This window comes from Pristis pectinata, chromosome 25 (assembly GCF_009764475.1).
Source record: "Pristis pectinata isolate sPriPec2 chromosome 25, sPriPec2.1.pri, whole genome shotgun sequence".
Taxonomy (NCBI): domain Eukaryota; kingdom Metazoa; phylum Chordata; class Chondrichthyes; order Rhinopristiformes; family Pristidae; genus Pristis; species Pristis pectinata.
The window spans coordinates 31,823,561-31,842,513 of record NC_067429.1 but is presented as its reverse complement, the minus strand read 5'-3'; the positions used below and the strand labels follow the sequence as shown (position 1 = coordinate 31,842,513).

The 18,953-nt window shown below is 48.6% G+C and overlaps 1 protein-coding gene across 3 annotated transcripts in view; it reads right to left on the bottom strand.

Moving 5' to 3' along the window:
* kcnh6a (potassium voltage-gated channel, subfamily H (eag-related), member 6a) overlaps positions 1-18,953 on the bottom strand; it is a 165,298-nt gene that overhangs the window by 3,535 nt on the left and 142,810 nt on the right. For 2 of the 3 annotated variants that reach the window (XM_052038855.1, XM_052038854.1), the window contains 5 exons: positions 13,334-13,527; positions 8,257-8,356; positions 5,769-6,014; positions 2,940-3,123; positions 494-695 (listed from right to left, as the gene is read on the bottom strand). In XM_052038855.1, the coding sequence (XP_051894815.1) occupies positions 494-695; positions 2,940-3,123; positions 5,769-6,014; positions 8,257-8,356; positions 13,334-13,527 (926 nt within the window). Of the gene's footprint in view, positions 1-493; positions 696-2,939; positions 3,124-4,419; positions 4,564-5,768; positions 6,015-8,256; positions 8,357-13,333; positions 13,528-18,953 lie in introns of those variants that run through there. The other variant, XM_052038856.1, reaches the window with a different exon arrangement.

Genomic DNA, 18,953 nt, shown 5'->3' with positions numbered 1-18,953 from the left:
TCAACAGCCTTGTGCAGATCCAAGTGCGACAGACGACAGGTATAATGACCCTGATCAATGAGGCCCCCTTGAGATTTCAATGAGATGCTCTTAGGGCTCCAAATGGCTACAGCAGAGATTAATTTCTCATCTTTTCAAATAAACGTTCCTTTCTTGTTATCAGAGATGGGTAAAGGCTGCTTGACTGAGAATTAAAAGTGTAATTTCATTGGTTAATGAGGTCTCTCCACTGGCCAGCTGACTTGGGAAGGCATCCATTGGTGTCCAATGGCAGGAGTTTGGGGCCTGGTCACTAGGATTGAAGCTCCGTTGAAAATATCTCCCCAAGCACACATAGTGTTGGCATCGACACCACCAACCCACTGTGGCTGTAGATAAACATCACTGCTGCCTTTTACAAGCTGATTGGCCATTGCCAATGAGCTCACATGGACACTATTGGTCACTAGACGAGAGGTAATGAAGAGTTATTTAGGATAAAGAGGTGACCTACCTCCAGAGCAGCTGTTTGAAGCGGAGAGGTAGGTTGAGCAGAGGGTGCAAGCTCGGATTCCGCTGAGACGGGAGAGTACACGTCGATGGGGTGAGACACGGAGGAGACAGCACTGTAGGCCGGTGGCACAGGAGCTGGCACTGCTTGTCTCTGCAGCAGCTGCAGGATGACATTGATATCCGCTGTCATCCTGGTCTCCAACCTGCGGGGATGTTGAAGGGATGCGGTTAGCTGGCTCCCCAGCCCTTTACTGATCTTGTCTTGTGAGTGGCTGGGTTATGGGAGGCAAGTCCAGAGTGGCAGAGCTAGTGGCATGTCCAGGGGGCTCAGGGCCATCCCTTGACCAGTGCTCTGGCACATTACTGCTGGGGGTCCCCGCCAGACAACAGTTGTCCACCCTGAAATCGGGACCATGCCCTCATCCTCTACCCATCCCATCTCTGCCCCATTTCCCCTGACATCCGATCCTCAATCCTGCCCCACTCCCCAGTCCTGCCCCTAACCCTCCCTTCCCGGCAGGAGAACAGCAAACAGAGAGAATTTACAACACAGGAAGCCCTTCAGCCCGTCAACCAGACGAGTGCCACTTTCCAGCGGCAGGTCCGTAACCCTGCAGGGTGATGCAGTGCGCAACATTAGAGGAGCTGCATCACAATCCCAACCTCGGGTGCTGTCTGTGTGGAGTTTGCAAGTTCTCCCTGTGACCATGTGGATTTCCTCTGGGTGCTCTAGCTTCTAGCAGGTAGGTTACTTGACTAGTGTCAATTATCCCTGACCTCCTCATGCAATGTGTAGCATTTCATGCATGGGTGTTGTGTTGCAATCCAGAGGAGGAACCCTGACTGATGTTCCCTCCCTGGGCACGGCACTGAAGGCTTCAGAGGACTCTCCCCCCAAGTCTCTGGTGCAGTAAGCTAACCGAGCATTCAGACTGAACCTAGGGCTTCCAAACCATACACAAAAAGATGCTGGAGGAACCCAGCAGGTCAGGCAGCATCCATGGAGGGAAATAAACAGTCGACGTTTCAGGCCGAGACCCTTCATCAAGACTGGAAAGGAAGGGGGCAGAAGCCAGAATAAGAAGGTGAGGGAGGGGGAGGAGCACACGCAGGCAGGGGATAGGTGAGTTCAGGTGAGGGGGGAAGGTAGTGGGAGGGGAAGGAGATGTATTAAGCTGAGAGGTGATGGGTAGAAGAGGCAAAAGGGCTGAAGAAGAACAAATCCGGTAGGAGAGGGCAGTGGACCATGGAATAAAGGACGGAGGACAGGAGGAGAGGAGAGGAGATGGGCAGGTCATCAAGGAGGGAGAAGGGAGCCACAGGAATAAAGGAAGACAAAGGGGGGGGGAGAAAAAGAAGGGGTGGGGGTTACGGGAAGTTAGAGAAATCGATGTTGAGGCCAGGGCAGAATATGAGGTATTGTTCCTCCAACCTGCATCTGGCCTCAGTGTGGCAGTAGAGGAGGCCATGGACAGACATGTCGGTGTGGGAATGGGATGTGGTTCCAAACCATGTGACATTCAGTTGAATGAGTGCTAAGATCGGTGTGTGATAATGAGTGTCAGTTCTTATGACAGCAGGTGAGTCTGAGCTGGGTGGAGATCTGTGAACGTCAGTGTGGACACTCTATGTTTTAGGAATGTGACATTCTCTGCAAAAGTAATTATCCAAATTCAGGGACATGTATCAGAAGGAGTTTAATACTAAGTCCAGCAGTAAGCATTGGTATAATTGTGTAAGAGTGTGAAAGCTGGCATGTGTGAGTACAGAAAATGAGCATGATTGTTAGTACAGAGTACTAATGTAGATAAAATATCTTTATTAGTCACATGTACATCAAAACACACAGTGAAATGAATCTTTTGTGTAGAGTGTTCTGGGGGCAGCCCGCAAGTGTCGCCACGCTTCCGGCGCCAACATAGCATGCCCACAACTTCCTAACCCGTATGTCTTTGGAATGTGGGAGGAAACCGGAGCACCCGGAGGAAACCCACGCAGACACGGGGAGAACATACAAACTCCTTACAGACAGCGGCCGGAATTGAACCCAGGTCGCTGGCGCTGTAATAGCGTTACGCTAACTGCTGCACTACCGTGCCTGCCCCAATAAGGTAAGTGTGAGAACTAAGTATTAGTATGAGTGTGAAGACTGAGTAACAAACCAAGCGTGAGTGCTGTATGCCGCTGAGGATAAGGGTTGTCCTGGCTTGAACAACCAGACAGAACATAAACAGACAATAAATGTGTGGTACTCCAACTGTAGGAGAGCCAGTATGGATCACACAGCCCAGTGAAAATGAGGATGGGCATTTTTTCCACAGTCCAGTAATGTACCAATCTGATCCTGTGGAGGGAGAGACGATTGGGCCCCCACAGGACGGCAGAGTTGACGATACTGGTCCCAGTTTCTCCAGCTGCCCGAGTTCGCACCGACACATTGCTCTCACCTGTTCAGCTGAGCGTGGAGCATCTCGAGCCGGGACTCCACCTCCAGCCTGGCCCGTTCCTCTATGCTGGATGCTGTCTCCAGGTTCGCGTGAGCTGACAACGAACGCCTGTGTGACTCCAGGCACTCGATGCCCTTCCTTTCGGTCCAGAAGCTGAACATGTTGGACACAGTGGTGTACGTACCTGGTGACAGCAAGTGGATCAGGTAACTTCAGGCTGTTCGACAAACTGCAGAGAAAATTCACAACCCGACAGCCACAGAATTTAATCTGGTAAAGATATCGAACAATATGGTCCAAGTCAGGAAACTGGGATTAAGTAGCAGATAAACTGGTGGTTGGCTGCGTGGATTTATTTTTACCAGATATCAGTACTTTTGATTCACCTTACGAAAGTTACAAGTTCTAGCTGGTTACCCAATTACTCATTTACCATGCTGTATCACTGCAGTTTAAACCACATGGTTGAGAGGTTTCACCGAAGCAGCCTGATGCCAAACTGGGTCAAATACTACTGTGATATCAAGGACAGTGTTCGTTGGGCCAAGGCTGTTGGAAGGTCTGGAGACAAGAGATCCTGGCGAAACCCAAACTGGGCATCAGTGAACGGGTTACTGGCGAATAAGTGCCACTTGATAGCACTGCCGACGATATCTTTCATTGCTTTGCTGATTATTGACAGCAGACTGATTACGTGTTAATTAGCCAGACTGTCTCTTGTCTCCCCACAGCCTTGGTCCAAGCGAACAGTCACTGTCCTTGAACATCACAGCTGGACTGGAGTTGTTCTTTATGGGAACAGTGTGTATCCGGGCAAGCTTCCATTGTTGGTGTTGTAACTGTACTGGAACAGCTTGGCTAGAGGCATGGCCAGTTCTGGAGTGCATGTTGTTGATCACACAGCCTTCGCTGTGACCAGCTCTCTCACTGTAACCATTAGACGGCTAGACATAGGAACAGGAACAGGCCATTCAGCCCTTGAGTCTGCTCCACCATGCAATAAGATCATGGCTGATCCAATTTACCTTGTCCACTCCCATCTTCCCCTAGATCCCTTGATTTCCTTACTGGAAATTTACCTATCCCAGCTTCGAACCTATTTAAGGATTTGGCCTCCACATCTTTCAAAGGCAAGGGGTTTCAAATATTCACAACCCTCTGGGGGGAAGAAATTCCTCCTCAAATCAGTTTAAATGGGTGCCCTTGAGGGGAGACACCCTCCCACTGTTTCCCCGACCTACCCTCCAAAGAATCTTCGATGTTTCCGTAAGATTGCCTCTCAATGAGTACAGATCCGGCCTGTTCAATCTTTCCTCAGAAGACAATCCCTCCAGATGTGGGATGATAGTGAACTGAACTGGCAGAAGACTGTCTCCTGTAATGGTGGGGGTCTCAGGAGGAAGTTGAGATGGATCATCCACTCGGAACTTCTGGCTGAACATGGTTACAAATGCTTCAGCCTTGCCTTTGGTACTCACATTGCTGGGCTCTGCCATCAGTGGGGATGGAGAACAGTTTCCATGGTTTCCAAACTGAAACGTTAACTCAGAGACACAGACAAGGCAGAGGCTGGAATCTGGAGTGAAACACAAACTGCTGGAGCAATCAGCAGGTCAGGCAGCATCTGTGGAGGCAAAGGGATGGTCGGTGTTTCATGTCGAGACCCTGCATCTCTGTTTTGTATTCCTGGTGTTTCCTGCCTAGTTGTTCGATTCGTCTGTGGGACAACTCTCCCAAGTTGGACAGCAGGAGCACTCTGTGAGGTGGAGTTTGCTGTGTCTGAATCTGGTGCTGGGGTCAACACAGAGTGGGCGGCCTGGAATCATCCTCATTCTGTTTCAGTGCAGCAGGTTATCAATACGAGTGAGTGGCAAATTCAGCCACTACAGAGGACAGCAAGTTCCGATCACCCGTGGTCAGGAGTCATGTATAGGCCAGACCAGGGTACGGATGGGAGACTTCCTTCCCCAAAGGGCATCAGATGTGTTTTTACAACAATCTTGTAGTTTTGTGGTCACAGATAACAACTATATATTTAAAAGTTCATGATTATTAGCTGAATTTAAATTCTACAGCTACTCTGAACTCTCACCTCTGGACTGTTGGTCTAGATCTCTGGTTCATCCACCTGGGAACCTGGCATTTCACTACCACCACATCCAAAGGTGCCAGCCCAGTTTTGTGTATTTACACAGTCACTGTTTGATGCTTAACTAGATAGTTGGGGAACTTGGGTTTTCTACCCAAGTCTGAGCTGAGTTCCTGACCATATCTCTCCCCGTCCCCCTGCACTTGTCTCTCTCCATGTCCACCCTGACAAGAGGACCAAGTAGAAGGGATGGGGCTGGGGAACAGGAGATGGGAAAAACAAACAATCTGCTGGAGGAACTCAGCGGGTCGGGCAGCATCTGTGAGGGGAAAGGAATTGTCGACGTTCCTGCATCAGGACTCAGGAGATGGGAAAGGCCCTTTCTGAGTACAGTTCCATCACAGTTCCTCAATCATTCAGTAGATTAGATAAGATATCTTTATTAGTCACATGTACATCGAAACACACAGTGAAATGCATCTTTTTGCGTAGTGACTTAGGGGGCAGCCCGCAAGTGTCGCCACGCTTCCGGCGCCAACATAGCATGCCCACAACTTCCTAACCCATATGTCTTTTGGAATGTGGGAGGAAACCGGAGCACCCAGAGGAAACCCACGCAGACACGGGGAGAACATACAAACTCCTTACAGACAGCGGCCGGATTTGAATCCGGGTCACTGGCGCTGTAAAGTGTTACGCTAACCGCTACACTACCGTGCCTGAAGGAGAGGGTGACGCACCTGTGAAGGGATTGGACCCATTGCCTTTGCTTCTGTTCTGCAGGTGGCCCAAGCTGGGAGAGATGGGATTCACAGCCGTGCCAGGGAATCTGTTCTTCACCTCCGTGATGCTGCAGCTTGAAGCCTTGAGATTCTCGTCACTGGACTGGGAGCACGGCGTCATGCTGCTGTAGTCCCTTGCTGGCCGGCTTCGCTGGGTCATCAGTGGAACCTGGTCACCATCAGGCCCTCCGGCACCCTTAACATCTGAAATACAACAAATACTCCAGTCAGCTCCTCGGACCAGCCACTCGGACAGATGGGCAGTCTCCTCGCCCAGCATCACACTGTTAAAATGCATCCTCTCCCCCACCACTCCAGATCCTCCCCATTGGCCCTGCATTGGAATCATCTTCCAGTTTGTGATCTTCTTGAGGAGTGACAGACTTGCGAGTTGTTCTCAGGAGGGAGCTGGATGGACGTGAGAGCACAATGTGGTGCCGTGGAGAGAGAGCCGGAGAATGAACCGACAAGGCTACCCTGCAGAGAGATGGCGTGGGCTCAAGGGGCGGGATGTCCACCTTCACCTGGGTTGGGATTCCTTGGACTCTGGTTTCCCGAGGGGTACCTGACCCTGAGATTCTTCTTGTGTGAGCCTCGACAGTGGGGTCAGCAGGGCATCCGTCCACAGAGGGATATCAGCCAAGTCGAGAAAAACTTGGGTGTTAAAGTAGATGGAGGAGCTGCCGGGATTATATGAGATTACGAAGGGGTTTGATGGAGTGGGAGATGGTCCAACAATTCCAGTGCATCCAAATGGATGGGCCACTGGTGGCTGCACTAGCACGCTGGAGACCATGTCATTCCTGGACCCACTGCTGAATGCTTCGGTTGGGAAAGCCCTTGGGCTCTGCTCGCGGAGTGGGATGAGGGGTGGAGGTAAACTGGTGCCCATAGGCAGGTTGGGACCTAGTGTTACAGTCTGGGCCTTGGAGGTTGGAAGTGAGATGGGGGGGGGGTGGGGGTGGGACAAACAAAGCGTTGGGGGTAAAGCCAGTCTTGCACAGTTAAAGCCTGATTGTTCACTGAGTCCTGATGAAAGGTTCTCCTGGTCTGCTCCAGAAGGAGTGCACAATGGGCATCGAGATCACTGTTGTGCTCTGGTGAATCCCTCTGGACAGAACCTGTCGAATTTCTGGGAATGGACAATATCGCCATTCCCCTTTACATAACCTGCCATCTTTTGTCAGGCTGTCAGGAAAACCTGACTCCCTCGGGGACGGGAACCAGCCACACTGACATTCTCCCACATCTGACCACCCAAACCAAGCAACTGCCTCAGGGCAGCATACGTTCTGCAGTTAACCCTGTCTTGTGTTTTCCCCTTACACACAGAACCAAGAAGAAAACTTTATTTTTTTCTGTTGACTAGGAACTGGAATAGTCTTCAGGTGGTCCCTTGTCCAGTGGTGGGACGCTACAGACCCTCGATGTCCAGTGGTGGGACTGGAGCTGTCGTCAGGGTCATAGAGGAGATGGTCACCACAGAGAGGGCAGTGTCCAGCCCCAGGGCCCAGATCAATACTGGGCCAGCTGAGTCATAGAGTCAAACAGCACCTTCGGCCCATAAAAATTGTGCTGACCATTGTCCTACACTAATTCATTTTACATGAATCACATTTTTTTATTCTCCCCAAAATCCCATCAAACTCCCCCCAGATTCTACCCCTCACCTACACACTAGGGGCAATTTACAGTGGCCAATTAACCTGCCGGCCCGCACGTCCTTGGGAAGTGGGAGAAAACCGGAACACCCAGGGGGAGACCCATGTGATCACAGGAGAACGTGCAAACTCCACACAGACAGCACCCAAAGTCAGGATTGAACCTGGGTCACTGGCACTGTGAGGCAGTGGCTCCACCTGCTACGCCAAGGTGCCGCCCACTGTAACTTCAAATCATCCTGACCTTTGCATCAAAAATATAGGCCTGTTGTAAACCACTCACTGAAATCATGCCAGTGTGGCAGTGGGTCAAGGAGGAGGTGGGTGGAGGTGTGGGTGGAACGTGTCTGTGCCAGTGGGAGGGGTGAGTGTGTCGGTGGAGGTGGAGAAGTGGATTGAGTGTGTCAATGACAACATGGGAGGAAGTGTGCATTAGTGGCGGTGGGTGACGAGGTTGTTAATTGATGGGGGAAGTGAGTGTGTTGTTGGGGGGGAGTGAATGTGTGTGACAGTGGGAGTGGGGAGTGAGGGAGTGTGTAAGCGTTGTGGTGCTCTGTGGTCATTGGCCAGCTTTACCCCCAGCTGGGTCGAGTGCAGTTCAGGAACTGTAGTATCAGGGTAGGGAGTGTCAACGACCTACAGTGTGTCAGATCACTGGCCTCTCGTTTCTCCTCCTCCTCACACGTTAGGTGTAGAATGGATGAAATGCTGTGGGTATCAGACTTAGGCCAGTGCTGGTGGTGATTACTATAAAAGGGACGAGAGCCCTCCACCTGCAGACTCACCAATGTCACTCCTGTCCCGGAAGGAAAGCTTGTTCTGATGAAGCTGTCTGTGCCCACAGTCGGAATCCTCACTTGGGGGTGAGCGAAGGATTCTGTTGGTCTATTAAATACAATTTAAATGGTTCTGATTACTACCGTTGGGACTTACACTCAATGATTCAGAAACAGCTTCTTCCCCTCCACCATCAGATTTCTGAACGGTCCATGAACCCATGAACACCATCTCATTATTCCATTTTTTTTGCACTATTTATTTATTTTTGTAATTTATAGTACTGTTATGTCTATGTGCTGTACTGCTGCTGCAAAACAACGAAGTTCATGTCATTTCATTCCAAAACAACAAATTTCAGGTCGATAGGGTTGTTAAGAAGGCGGATGGAGTATTGGCCTTCATTAGTCGGGGTATTGAGTTCAAGAACCGCAAGGTGATGTTGCAGCTCTATAGAACTCTGGTTAGACCACACTTGGAGTATTGTGTTCAGTTCTGGTCGCCTCATTATAGGAAGGATGTGGAAGCTTTAGAGAGGGTGCAGAGGAGGTTTACCAGGATGCTGCCTGGATTGGAGAGGATGTCTTATGAGGATAGGTTGAGTGAGCTGGGGCTTTTCTCTTTGGAGAGAAGGAGGATGAGAGGTGACTTGATAGAGGTGTACAAGATGATAAGAGGCATAGATCGAGTGGACTCAGAGACTTTTTCCTAGGGCGACAATGGCTAACATGAGGGGACATAGTTTTAAGGTGATTGGAGGAAGGTATGGGGGGAAGTCAGGGGTAAGTTTTTTTAAACAGAGAGTGGTGGGCGCGTGGAACGCACTGCCAGCAGAGGTGGTGGGGGCAGATACATTAGGGACATTTAAGAGACTCTTAGATAGTCACACGAATGATAGAGAAATGGAGGGCCATGTGGGAGGGAAGGGTTAGATAGATCTTAGAGCAGGATAAAATGTCGGCACAACATTGTGGGCCAAAGGGCTTGTACTGTGCTGTAGTGTTCTACGTTCTATATAAGTCAGTGATAATACATCCGATTCTGATTGGTAATAATGAATTAGTAGCTTACAGAGATTCAGTCACAGTATCAGGTACATGGGTTTAATAGTGCCATCCTCCACTGGGTGAGGACCAAAGGTTGGAAAGCTCCAGGTCATTCTATCCACTGAGCCAGTTCCAGACCTCAATGGGATCATGGGTGAGTTCCAACTTCACTCCACATATCCTTCCCAAAATCCCACCAACCTTTCCTCAGAACTGAACCTTGGAGATTAGATATCATTCTGGTTGCTGAGTTGTAGTGTCTGGACTTGCTAACGATACCCTGTGTGGTCTAACTGGGGCTTGGTATAAGAGTTTTATTTCCACCCAGCTGCATTCCAGTCCTCCAATATAAAATTATAACCAGAAGCAGTGCATTGCCCTCTTTGATTCTGTACCTGTTTGTGACAGTTTAATCATCTGCATAGTTCCTCAATTCAGCATTTAGAAAGAACTCTACTATGGTATTGTCTGTTGCAAGAGTGACCGATGTATCCATACTAACACAGCAGAGCCACTGTGTTAGTGGCTGCACACTTAGAAAGTTTGTGCCCACAACCCCAGAAATTGGGTGAAGGTACAGCACCTCCATGTCCTGAGAGATCTGTGGCTCTGGGTATGTAGAAGGTGTGAGCACAGTGGCAGAGACAGGGAGAGACAGGGGTCTCACCATCCAAGGTTGATCAGTATACACTGAGTGTGTACTGCATTCATACAACAGTCATAAAATGGAGGGTCCTGTCTGAATTCTGTCCTCAGAAACATTTTGGACAAGAGGTTTCTCACCACCTTCCTGTTTTCATTTATTATCTACTTTTATGGTACCCACATTGGTCTGGAAATTTTTGTTAAACGTGTTTTTAAATTGAACAAAATTTTGGTCCCCATTTTATCTGTTTTCTTGTTTCTTCATTCCAATCATTATGGAATATTTTGACTCATTCTTATTGATTTTGCTGCTGCTAGGAGTTGCTACAGAATAAAGTGAAAATGCATTTCCAGTGTGGTGTTCAGGATCAGCATTTTAAAGCTCACCAGGCACTTCACTACGCCTACAATTCTATTAGTGGTTTTGCAGCAGTGGATAAAGTCAACCACACTAAATTAAAGGTTTCACTGCTTTTCAGTCCAATAACAGAGGGATTTTGCCCATCGCTTAAGCCTGTGATTCATCAGTGCCAAACTCTCAGGGGACGTGGTGAGACATTGTGCACTGTGAAGGCATCATGGGGAGATGGGCACATCTCTCTGATCAGACAGGGGAAAAAACAAGTGAAACATTTACTCCAGACCAATTACACCTGGCCACAAGATTCAGTGCATTTTACCAATGCTGCGTGTGCTGGTGAGTTCAGTAAATAACTTTAATGGACAAGAACAATGTAAATATGTCGAAATAGTCTACAATAGAGTGAAAGTGATTGAAAGTCTCAGCCAAGTTATAATGGATTGAGGGTAATATCACTGTAATGATCATCTCAATCAATAGTAGTTGCTCAGTACAGGAGCCGATGATATTCTGGCTTGAAAACAATGTTCTAGTGATTGATATTTACAGGTCAACTAACAATTTCCTCCTCTTCGTCCAAGACCCCACAACTCTTCAGAGGAACAAGATCAAAGGCAAAAGGAGTTGCGAGATGCAAGCTTCCCTTCCAGACAAGGTTAAATATGGGTGGAATGTTCTCTCGGTGCAGGTTCTGTGGAACTACACTGTACTTTATACCTCTACTTTTTATACTGATCAGATAATGCTGTTCAGTAGTGTTTAACCTTATTGCTTTGTATTATTCTGGGAAATTAATACAAACAGCATTATAATTTTGAGTAGGAATTATCCATTAAAATATTTAACAATAAACAATGTTGTGCAGTCTTTATGATGGGGTTCACATAGGTTGGGGGAGTGAGCCGCTGCAAGGAGCCAATGAGGCACAGATGGTGGACATGAGTGACAGGAGATGTAGTGGTGAGGGATGGGCGAGGAGCTGTTGGGGGAAGGATGAGGGACAGGAGAGAGAAGGGCAAGGGTCGGGCGAGGGATGGGACGGACATGATTTGCCGGTGAGCGGGCTGTTGGAGGGTCAGCAGTTCGTTGTCACCGAGCGGCTCTGAGGATCCAACTACTTTCCAGCCAGTGACCCCCGACGGTGGATGAGCAGCCCAGTGTGAAGGATAGGCACAGAACTATCCCACACTGCATCTGCACGTATCCCACGTGGGATGGGCTGGGATTCCTGTGCTAAGGGTTTACATTCCTTAAACATTTTGCAAGAAATGCCTGGGTTAAGAAGTGCAGGAAGCAGGAAGGTGGGAGCAGCGAGTCTACCATGGAAGAGCCACTGACCATTGAGCCACAGGAGTCTGCCTTGTCTCATCTCTTGCCCTTCAGGCAAATGAACTGGCTTTGTATTACAATAAATTTGTCTGGAAATTCAGTTGCTGTTTTTTGATCAGTCAGCTTATGCCTGACATGGGTTTGGAGCATTGCAGGGGTGTGTGGATCACACTGTCCCGCCAGTTGTGGGTTTGGGAGACCAGGGTCCCAGAGGCTGAGCATCAGGATTGTTGGGGGGGGGGGGGTGGGGGGTGGGTGAAATGATGGAAGATCAGTGGGATCTCACAGAGGGGTTCCATTCCAGCATTGGCCCAGGGACACCTGGCTGTCTCGTGAGTGACCAACAACACAGGATATCCTGGCCTCTCCGCTCCAAAAGGAGCCCATGTCTCAGTGTTCTTCTCCCAACCCAAGCACCAGTGAGGCGAACGGTCACTGACCACTTGGCACACAAAAGGCCCAGAAATGGTCACCATCACATTTCACTCTGGGCAAAAGTGATTCTTCTATGTATATTGGTGATAAAAAAATAACAGATTTATGCAAACTTCTAATCAAAATTTGTCAAAAATTTAAAAAAACACAGGATGCTGAAACACAGCAAGTCAGGAGGCATCTGTGGGAAGAGAAGCAGATGAGAGGTCATTAACCTGATTCATTAACTCTGCTTCTTTTTCCACAGATGCAGCCCAAACTGCTGAGTGTTTCCAGCATTTTCTGTTTTTATTTCGAATTTCCAGCATCCACAGTTCTTCTGCTGATTTACCAGAAGATAAGATATCTTTATTAGTCACATGTACATCGAAATACACAGTGAAATGCATCTTTTGCGTAGAGTGTTCTGGGGGCAGCCTGCAAGTGTCGCCACGCTTCCGGCGCCAACATAGCACGTCCACAACCGTATGTCTTTGGAATATGGGAGGAAACCGGAGCACCCAGAGGAAACCCGCGCAGACACGGGGAGAACGTACAAACTCCTTACAGACAGTGGCCGGAATTGAACCCGGGTCGCTGGTGCTGTAATAGCATTAAGCTAACTGCTACACTAACGATACTGAGCTCAAAGTAGTAAATAATGAGGACAAGATTAGGAGGTGATCAAACTGGGCATTCATGTTGATTAATGGACTTGAGGAGATAGATTGAGAGAAGCAGTTTCCTCTGGTCAGGGTGGACACAGTGAAGCATTACGTAGCCTGGGTGTAGTGGGAGATTTCTGCTCCAGCAAGTGTGAAGTGGTGAGGTGAGGTAAGGGGCCGATGTGCTGGTGCTTGTGCACAGAACTGCACCATGATGAGCAGAGGATGGGGAGTAATCCCGCACCCAAGGGAGATAGGACCTAAAGGGAAGGAGTCCCATCATCTGCTTTGGTGAGGTGGGTGGGGGGAGGAGGGACTGATTAGTGGTGTGAACGAGGAGGCACACAGGCCAGTGGACATACATTCTCAAACACGTGTAGGGACTTGCATGCATGCACACATGCATACCGATGCACCCAGACACATGTACTTATACACATGTGCAACCACGTACACACCCAGAAACGCATGTACACGTTCGAGCAGACTTCCCCACACACACACACACTGGCACACCCAACCACACTCACTGTGTTCTCCCTGCACTAAGGCAACACCACTATCGCTGGGAAACCTGCCCAATTTATTTTCTCTTGATTAAAGAATACAGAAGGATGAAACTCACATCTCTGAGATTGAAAGTGATCTCCAAATTTGTCCAGAAGTTGCTGGAGAAATCAGGGTACATGTCCAATACCTCCAGCAAGTCCTCCCGTACAATCCGATGTAAATCACAGTACGTTAGTGCCCTCACGTCACCGTTAGATTTTCCCGGCCTGGCATATAGGCTGATCGGCTCTCCGAAGGTGTCGTTCTTCCCTACATTCCCAAAGGAACAAGAGCATCAGCTGTACGTTGGGGGGAGACAGTGTACATGGAGTCAGTCCTGATTACACAGTCAGCACTCTCCCTCTCAGCGAGTCATGGCTTGACTCACTCCAGAACCCGCAAAGGCACAGGATGAAGCCATGGGTGTTCAAACCTTGCAATCTATCAAGCCTGTTAATATAGCAAAAGGAAGAGCCCAAATACCCCCTCAACTATATAGGAACTCCATGTTGTCATATGGGATTAGTCAAAAATATTTATACCCCTCAACTATATAGGAACTCCATATGGGATTGGTGAAAAATATTTAAGCAGGAATATGGGAGCAGGAAACCAGTCAGGCCTTCGAGCTCATTAATATTCACAGTGGAGGTGGGATCAGTCCCAGGAACCTGCTGACATTGAGCAGGTTGTCCATCATTTGGGCCTGGTGGCACTGGGAGCAGCGGAGGATGTCCCAGGAGCAGCGGTGAGGTGGAAGGAGAGAGGTGGGGCAGGCAGGAGACAGCGTACACTGGCAAATACCAGCCAGTGATAACGTGAGCTTCCCGGAGACACATCGCCATCACTGCTCTGGTGAGACAGCAGCAGATGTTCCCAGGAAACATTGACCATGTGGTTCCAAACCACTGCCCGCCCCGCCACTCCTGCCACTGTCGTTTCAGCTGGCTCCCCTCATCATCAGAGGATGGTGGTTCAAGTGCCAGTCTCAGTACAGTGCTGAGTGGGTGCTGACTGTTGGAAGTGGCTTCTTTCAGACAACTCATTAATCGGAGGCCCTTTCGGTCTTCTCAGGTGAGGGCAACATACCCAATGGAACCACGTCAAGAGAGATCTCCCACATTTCCAGGGAGATCTCCCACATTTCCCGGGCCCTTCAGCCCATTTTGTCCGTGCCAACTGTGATGCCCATCTACATTAGTTCCATTTGCTATTCTCTCAATCAACAGCTGAAACAGATCAAAAGTGCTGGTAACACTCAGCAGGTCAGGCGGCATCTGTGCAGAGAGAAACCAAGTTAACGTTTCAGGTTGATAATCCTTCTTCAGAACTGGGAAATGTGTGAAAGCAAAGCAGGGGGTAAGGTGCAGAGAAAGGGCAGGGATGGAGAGAACAGAGGGAAGGTCTGTGATTGGGTGGAGACCAAGAGAATTCAGATGGTGTCCTGTCCGAGAGAGGGTGGTGAAGCCTTGCTAATTACAGTGATCTGCCTGCAGGAGGGGTAAATTGGGGGAGATGAAGGAGTGTGGGCTGTAAATCTCACAGCTGAAAATACTCATCAGGCCAGGTAGCGTCTATGGAGTGGGAAAAAATGGATGACTTTATGTCAATACTGGTCAGTTCTGACACAAACTGGAACGGCTGGTTATCTGCTGAATTGTGCTGAATTGATTGTTGAGTCCCAAGGGCTGAAATGTTCCTGGATGGAAGACGAGGTGTTGTTCCTTGAGCTTACATTCAGCTTCATTGGAACAATGTAGGCAACTAAACGCAGAAGGGTCAGAGATGTAGAATTAAAGTGACAGGAAACTTGAAGTTCAGGGTCACCCCTGCAGATTGAATAGAGGTCACCTGATCTATGTTTGGTTTCTCCAAAGTAGAGGGGACCACATGGTGAGCACCAAGTTGTCATTAGTGTTTGTGATATATGTAAGTGACTTGGATGAAAACATGGATGGGTGTGTTAATAAGTTTGCAGACAATACAAAGATTGGTGGCGTTGTGGATAGCATAGAAGATTGCCAAAGGATACCGTGGAATATAGATCAGTTGCAGATATAGGCAGAGAAATGGCAGATAGAGTTTAATCTGGCCAAATGTGATGTGTGGCTCTTTGGAAGATCAAATGTAAAGGAACAGTACGCTGTTAATGGTAGGGCCCTTAACAGCAATGATGTACAGAGGGATCTTGGGGTCCAAGTCCATAGCTCCCTGAAGGTGGCTGCACAAGTTGATAGGGTGGTAAAGTAGGGGTAAGGCATGCTTGCCTTTATTAGTTCAGACACTTAGGTCAAGAGTCAGGAAGTTACGTTGCAGCTTTATAGAACTCTGGTTAGGCCACATCTGGAGTATTGCGTTCAATTCTGGTCTCCCTATTATAGGAAGGACGTGGAGTCTCAGGAGAGGGTGCAGAAGAGGATTAGGGGCCATGTTCAATGAAGAGAGGTTGGACAAACTAGGGTCATTTTCTCTGGACTGGCGGAGGCTGAGGGGTGACCTTCTAGAAGTTTACAAAATTATGAGAGGCATAGATAGAGTAGGCAACCAGTACTTTTTTCCCAGAGTCAAATGTCTAATACTAGAGGACATGCATTTAAGGTGAGTGGGGGCAAGTTCAAAGGAGATGTGCGGGGCAGGTGTTTTACACAGAGAGTGGTGGGTGCCTGGAATGTGCTGCCAGGGGTGGTGGTGGAGGCAGATATGATAGAGGCGTTTAAGAGGCTCTTAGATAGGCACATGAATGTGCAGAGAATGGAGGGATATGGACTATGTGCAGGCAGAGGGTTTAGGTGTCATTAGCTTAGCTAGTTTGGCACAGCATTGTGGGCTGAAGGGCCTGTTCCTGTGCTGTACTGTTTATGTTCAAATATATACATACACTATATTGGAGGTGCAAGTGAATCACTGCTTCACCTGGAAAGACTACTTAGGCCCCTGGATGGTGGGAAGACAAAGAGGTAAAAGGGCAGGTGTTTCATCTCCTGTGGGAAGGTACCGTGAGAATCGAGGGCTGTGGTTATAGGGAGAGATTGGACAGGCTGGGTTTGTTCTCATTGGAATGTCGGAGGCTGAGATGTAGGGGTTACGAGGGGCACAGATAGGACAGATAGTCAGGGTCCTTTTCCCAGGGCAGGGGAGTCTAAAACCAGAGGGGACAGGCTTAAGGTGAGAGGGGAGAAATTTGAAGGAGATCTGAGGGGTACATTTTTCACCCAGAAGGTGGTGGTTATCCGAACTGAGCTACCAGAGGAGGTGGTGGAGGCAGATACAAGTACACAGAATCATAGCATCAATAGAACAGTACAGCACAATACAGGCCCTTTGGCCCACAATGTTGTGCCGACCTTTAAACCTCGCCTAAGATTATCTAACTCCTTCCTCCCACATATCCCTCTATTTTAAATTCCTCCATATGCTTATCTAGTAATCTCTTGAATTTGACCAATGTACCTGCCTCCACCACCGCCCCAGGCAGCACATTCCATGCACCAACCACCCTCTGGGTAAAAAAACCTTCCTCTGATATCTCCCTTGAACTTCGTACCCATTACTTTAAAGCCATGCCCTCTTGTATTGAGCACTGGTGCTCTGGGAAAGAGGTGCTGACTGTCTACTCTATCTATTCCTCTTAATATTTTCTACACCTCTATCATGTGTCCTCTCATCCTCCTTCTCTCCAAAGAGTAAAGCCCTAGCTCCCTTAGTCTCTCCTCATAATCCATACTCTCTAATCCAGGCAGCATCCTGATAAATCTCTTCCGCACCCTTTCCAACACTTCCACATCCTTCCTATAATGAGGTGACCAGAACTGAGCACAGTACTCTAAGTGTGGTCTAACCAGAGTTTTGTAAAGCTGCATCATTACCTCGCAGCTCTTAAACTCGATCCCATGACTTATGAAAGCTAACATCCCATAAGCTTTCTTAACTACCCTATCCACCTGTGAGGCAACTTTCAGGGATCTGTGGATATGGACCCCCAGATCCCTCTGCTCCTCCACACTACCCAGAATCCTGCCATTAAATTTGTACTCTGGCCTGGAGTTCGTCCTTCCAAAGTGTACCACCTCACACTTCCGGATTGAACTCCATCTGCCACTTCTCAGACCAGCTCTGCATCCTATCAATGTCCCTCTGCAAGCTTCGACAGTCCTCCACACTATCCACAACACCACTGACCTTTGTGTCGTCTGCAAACTTGCTAACCCACCCTTCTACCCCCTCATCTAAGTCATTAATAAATATCACAAAAAGCAGAGGTCCCAGAACTGATCCCTGTGGGTCACCACTAGCCACAACCCTCCAATCCGAATGTACTCACTCCACCACAACCCTCTGCTTTCTACCGGCAAGCCAATTCTGAATCCACATAGCCAAACTTCCCTGGATCCCATGCCCTCTGACCTTCTGAAGAAGCCTACCATGTGGAACCTTGTCAAATGCCTTACTAAAATCCATGTAGACCACATCTACTGCACTACCCTCATCAATCTGCCTGGTCACCTCCTCAAGGAACACTATCAGGCTTCTGAGACACGATCTGCCCTTCACAAAGCCATGCTGGCTGTCCCTGATCGGACCATGATTCTCTAAATGCTCGTAGATCCTATCTCTAAAAATCCTTTCCAACAGCTTGCCCACCACAGACGTAAGGGTCACTGGTCTATAATTCCCTGGACTATCCCTTCTATCTTTTTTGAATAAGGGGACAACATTTGCCACCCTCCAACCCTCTGGTACCATTCCCGTGGACAACGAGGACTCAAAGATCCTAGCCAACGGTTCAGCAATCTCTTCCCTCGCCTCTTAGAGCAGCCTGGGGAATATTCCGTCAGGCCCTGGGGACTTATCTAACCTAATATTTTCCAACAGCTCCAACATATCCCCTCTCTTGATATCCACATGCTCTAGAACATTAACCTTACTAACACTGTCCTCAGCGTCATTGAGGACCCTCTCCTTGGTGAATACTGAAGAGAAGTATTCATTGAGGACCTCACCCACTTCCACAGCTTCCGGGCACATCTTCCCACCTTTGTCTCTAATTGGTCCTACCTCTACTCTCGTCATCCTTCTGCTCTTCACATAAATGAAAAATGCCTTGGGGTTTTCCTTAACCCTACTCGCCAAGGCCTTTTCATGTCCCCTTCTTGCTCTCCTCAGCCCCTTCTTAAGTTCCTTTCTTGCTACCTTATATTCCTCTTGAGCCCTCTCTGGTCCTTGCTGCCTACACCTTATGTATGCTGCCTTCTTCCTCCTAACTAGGTGTTCCACCTCTCTTGTCACCCATGGTTCCTTCACCCTGCCATTCCTTCTCTGCCTCACCGGGACAAATTTATCCCTAACATCCTGCAAGAGATCCCTGAACATCGACCACATCCCCATAGTACATTTCCCTTCAAAAATGCCATCCCAATTCACACTCGCAAGTTCCAGCCTTATAGCCTCATAATTTGTCCTTCCCCAATTAAATATCTTCCTGTCCTCTTTGCTCCTATCTTTGTCCATGACATTGCTGAAGGTTAGGGAGTGGTGATCACTGTCCCCCAACTGTTCACCCACTGAGAGATCTGTCACCTGACCCGGTTCATTACCTATACTAGATCTAATATGGCATTCCCTCTAGTCGGGCTGTCAACATACTGTGACAGGAATCCGTCCTGGACACACTTAACAAACTCTGCCCCATCTAAACC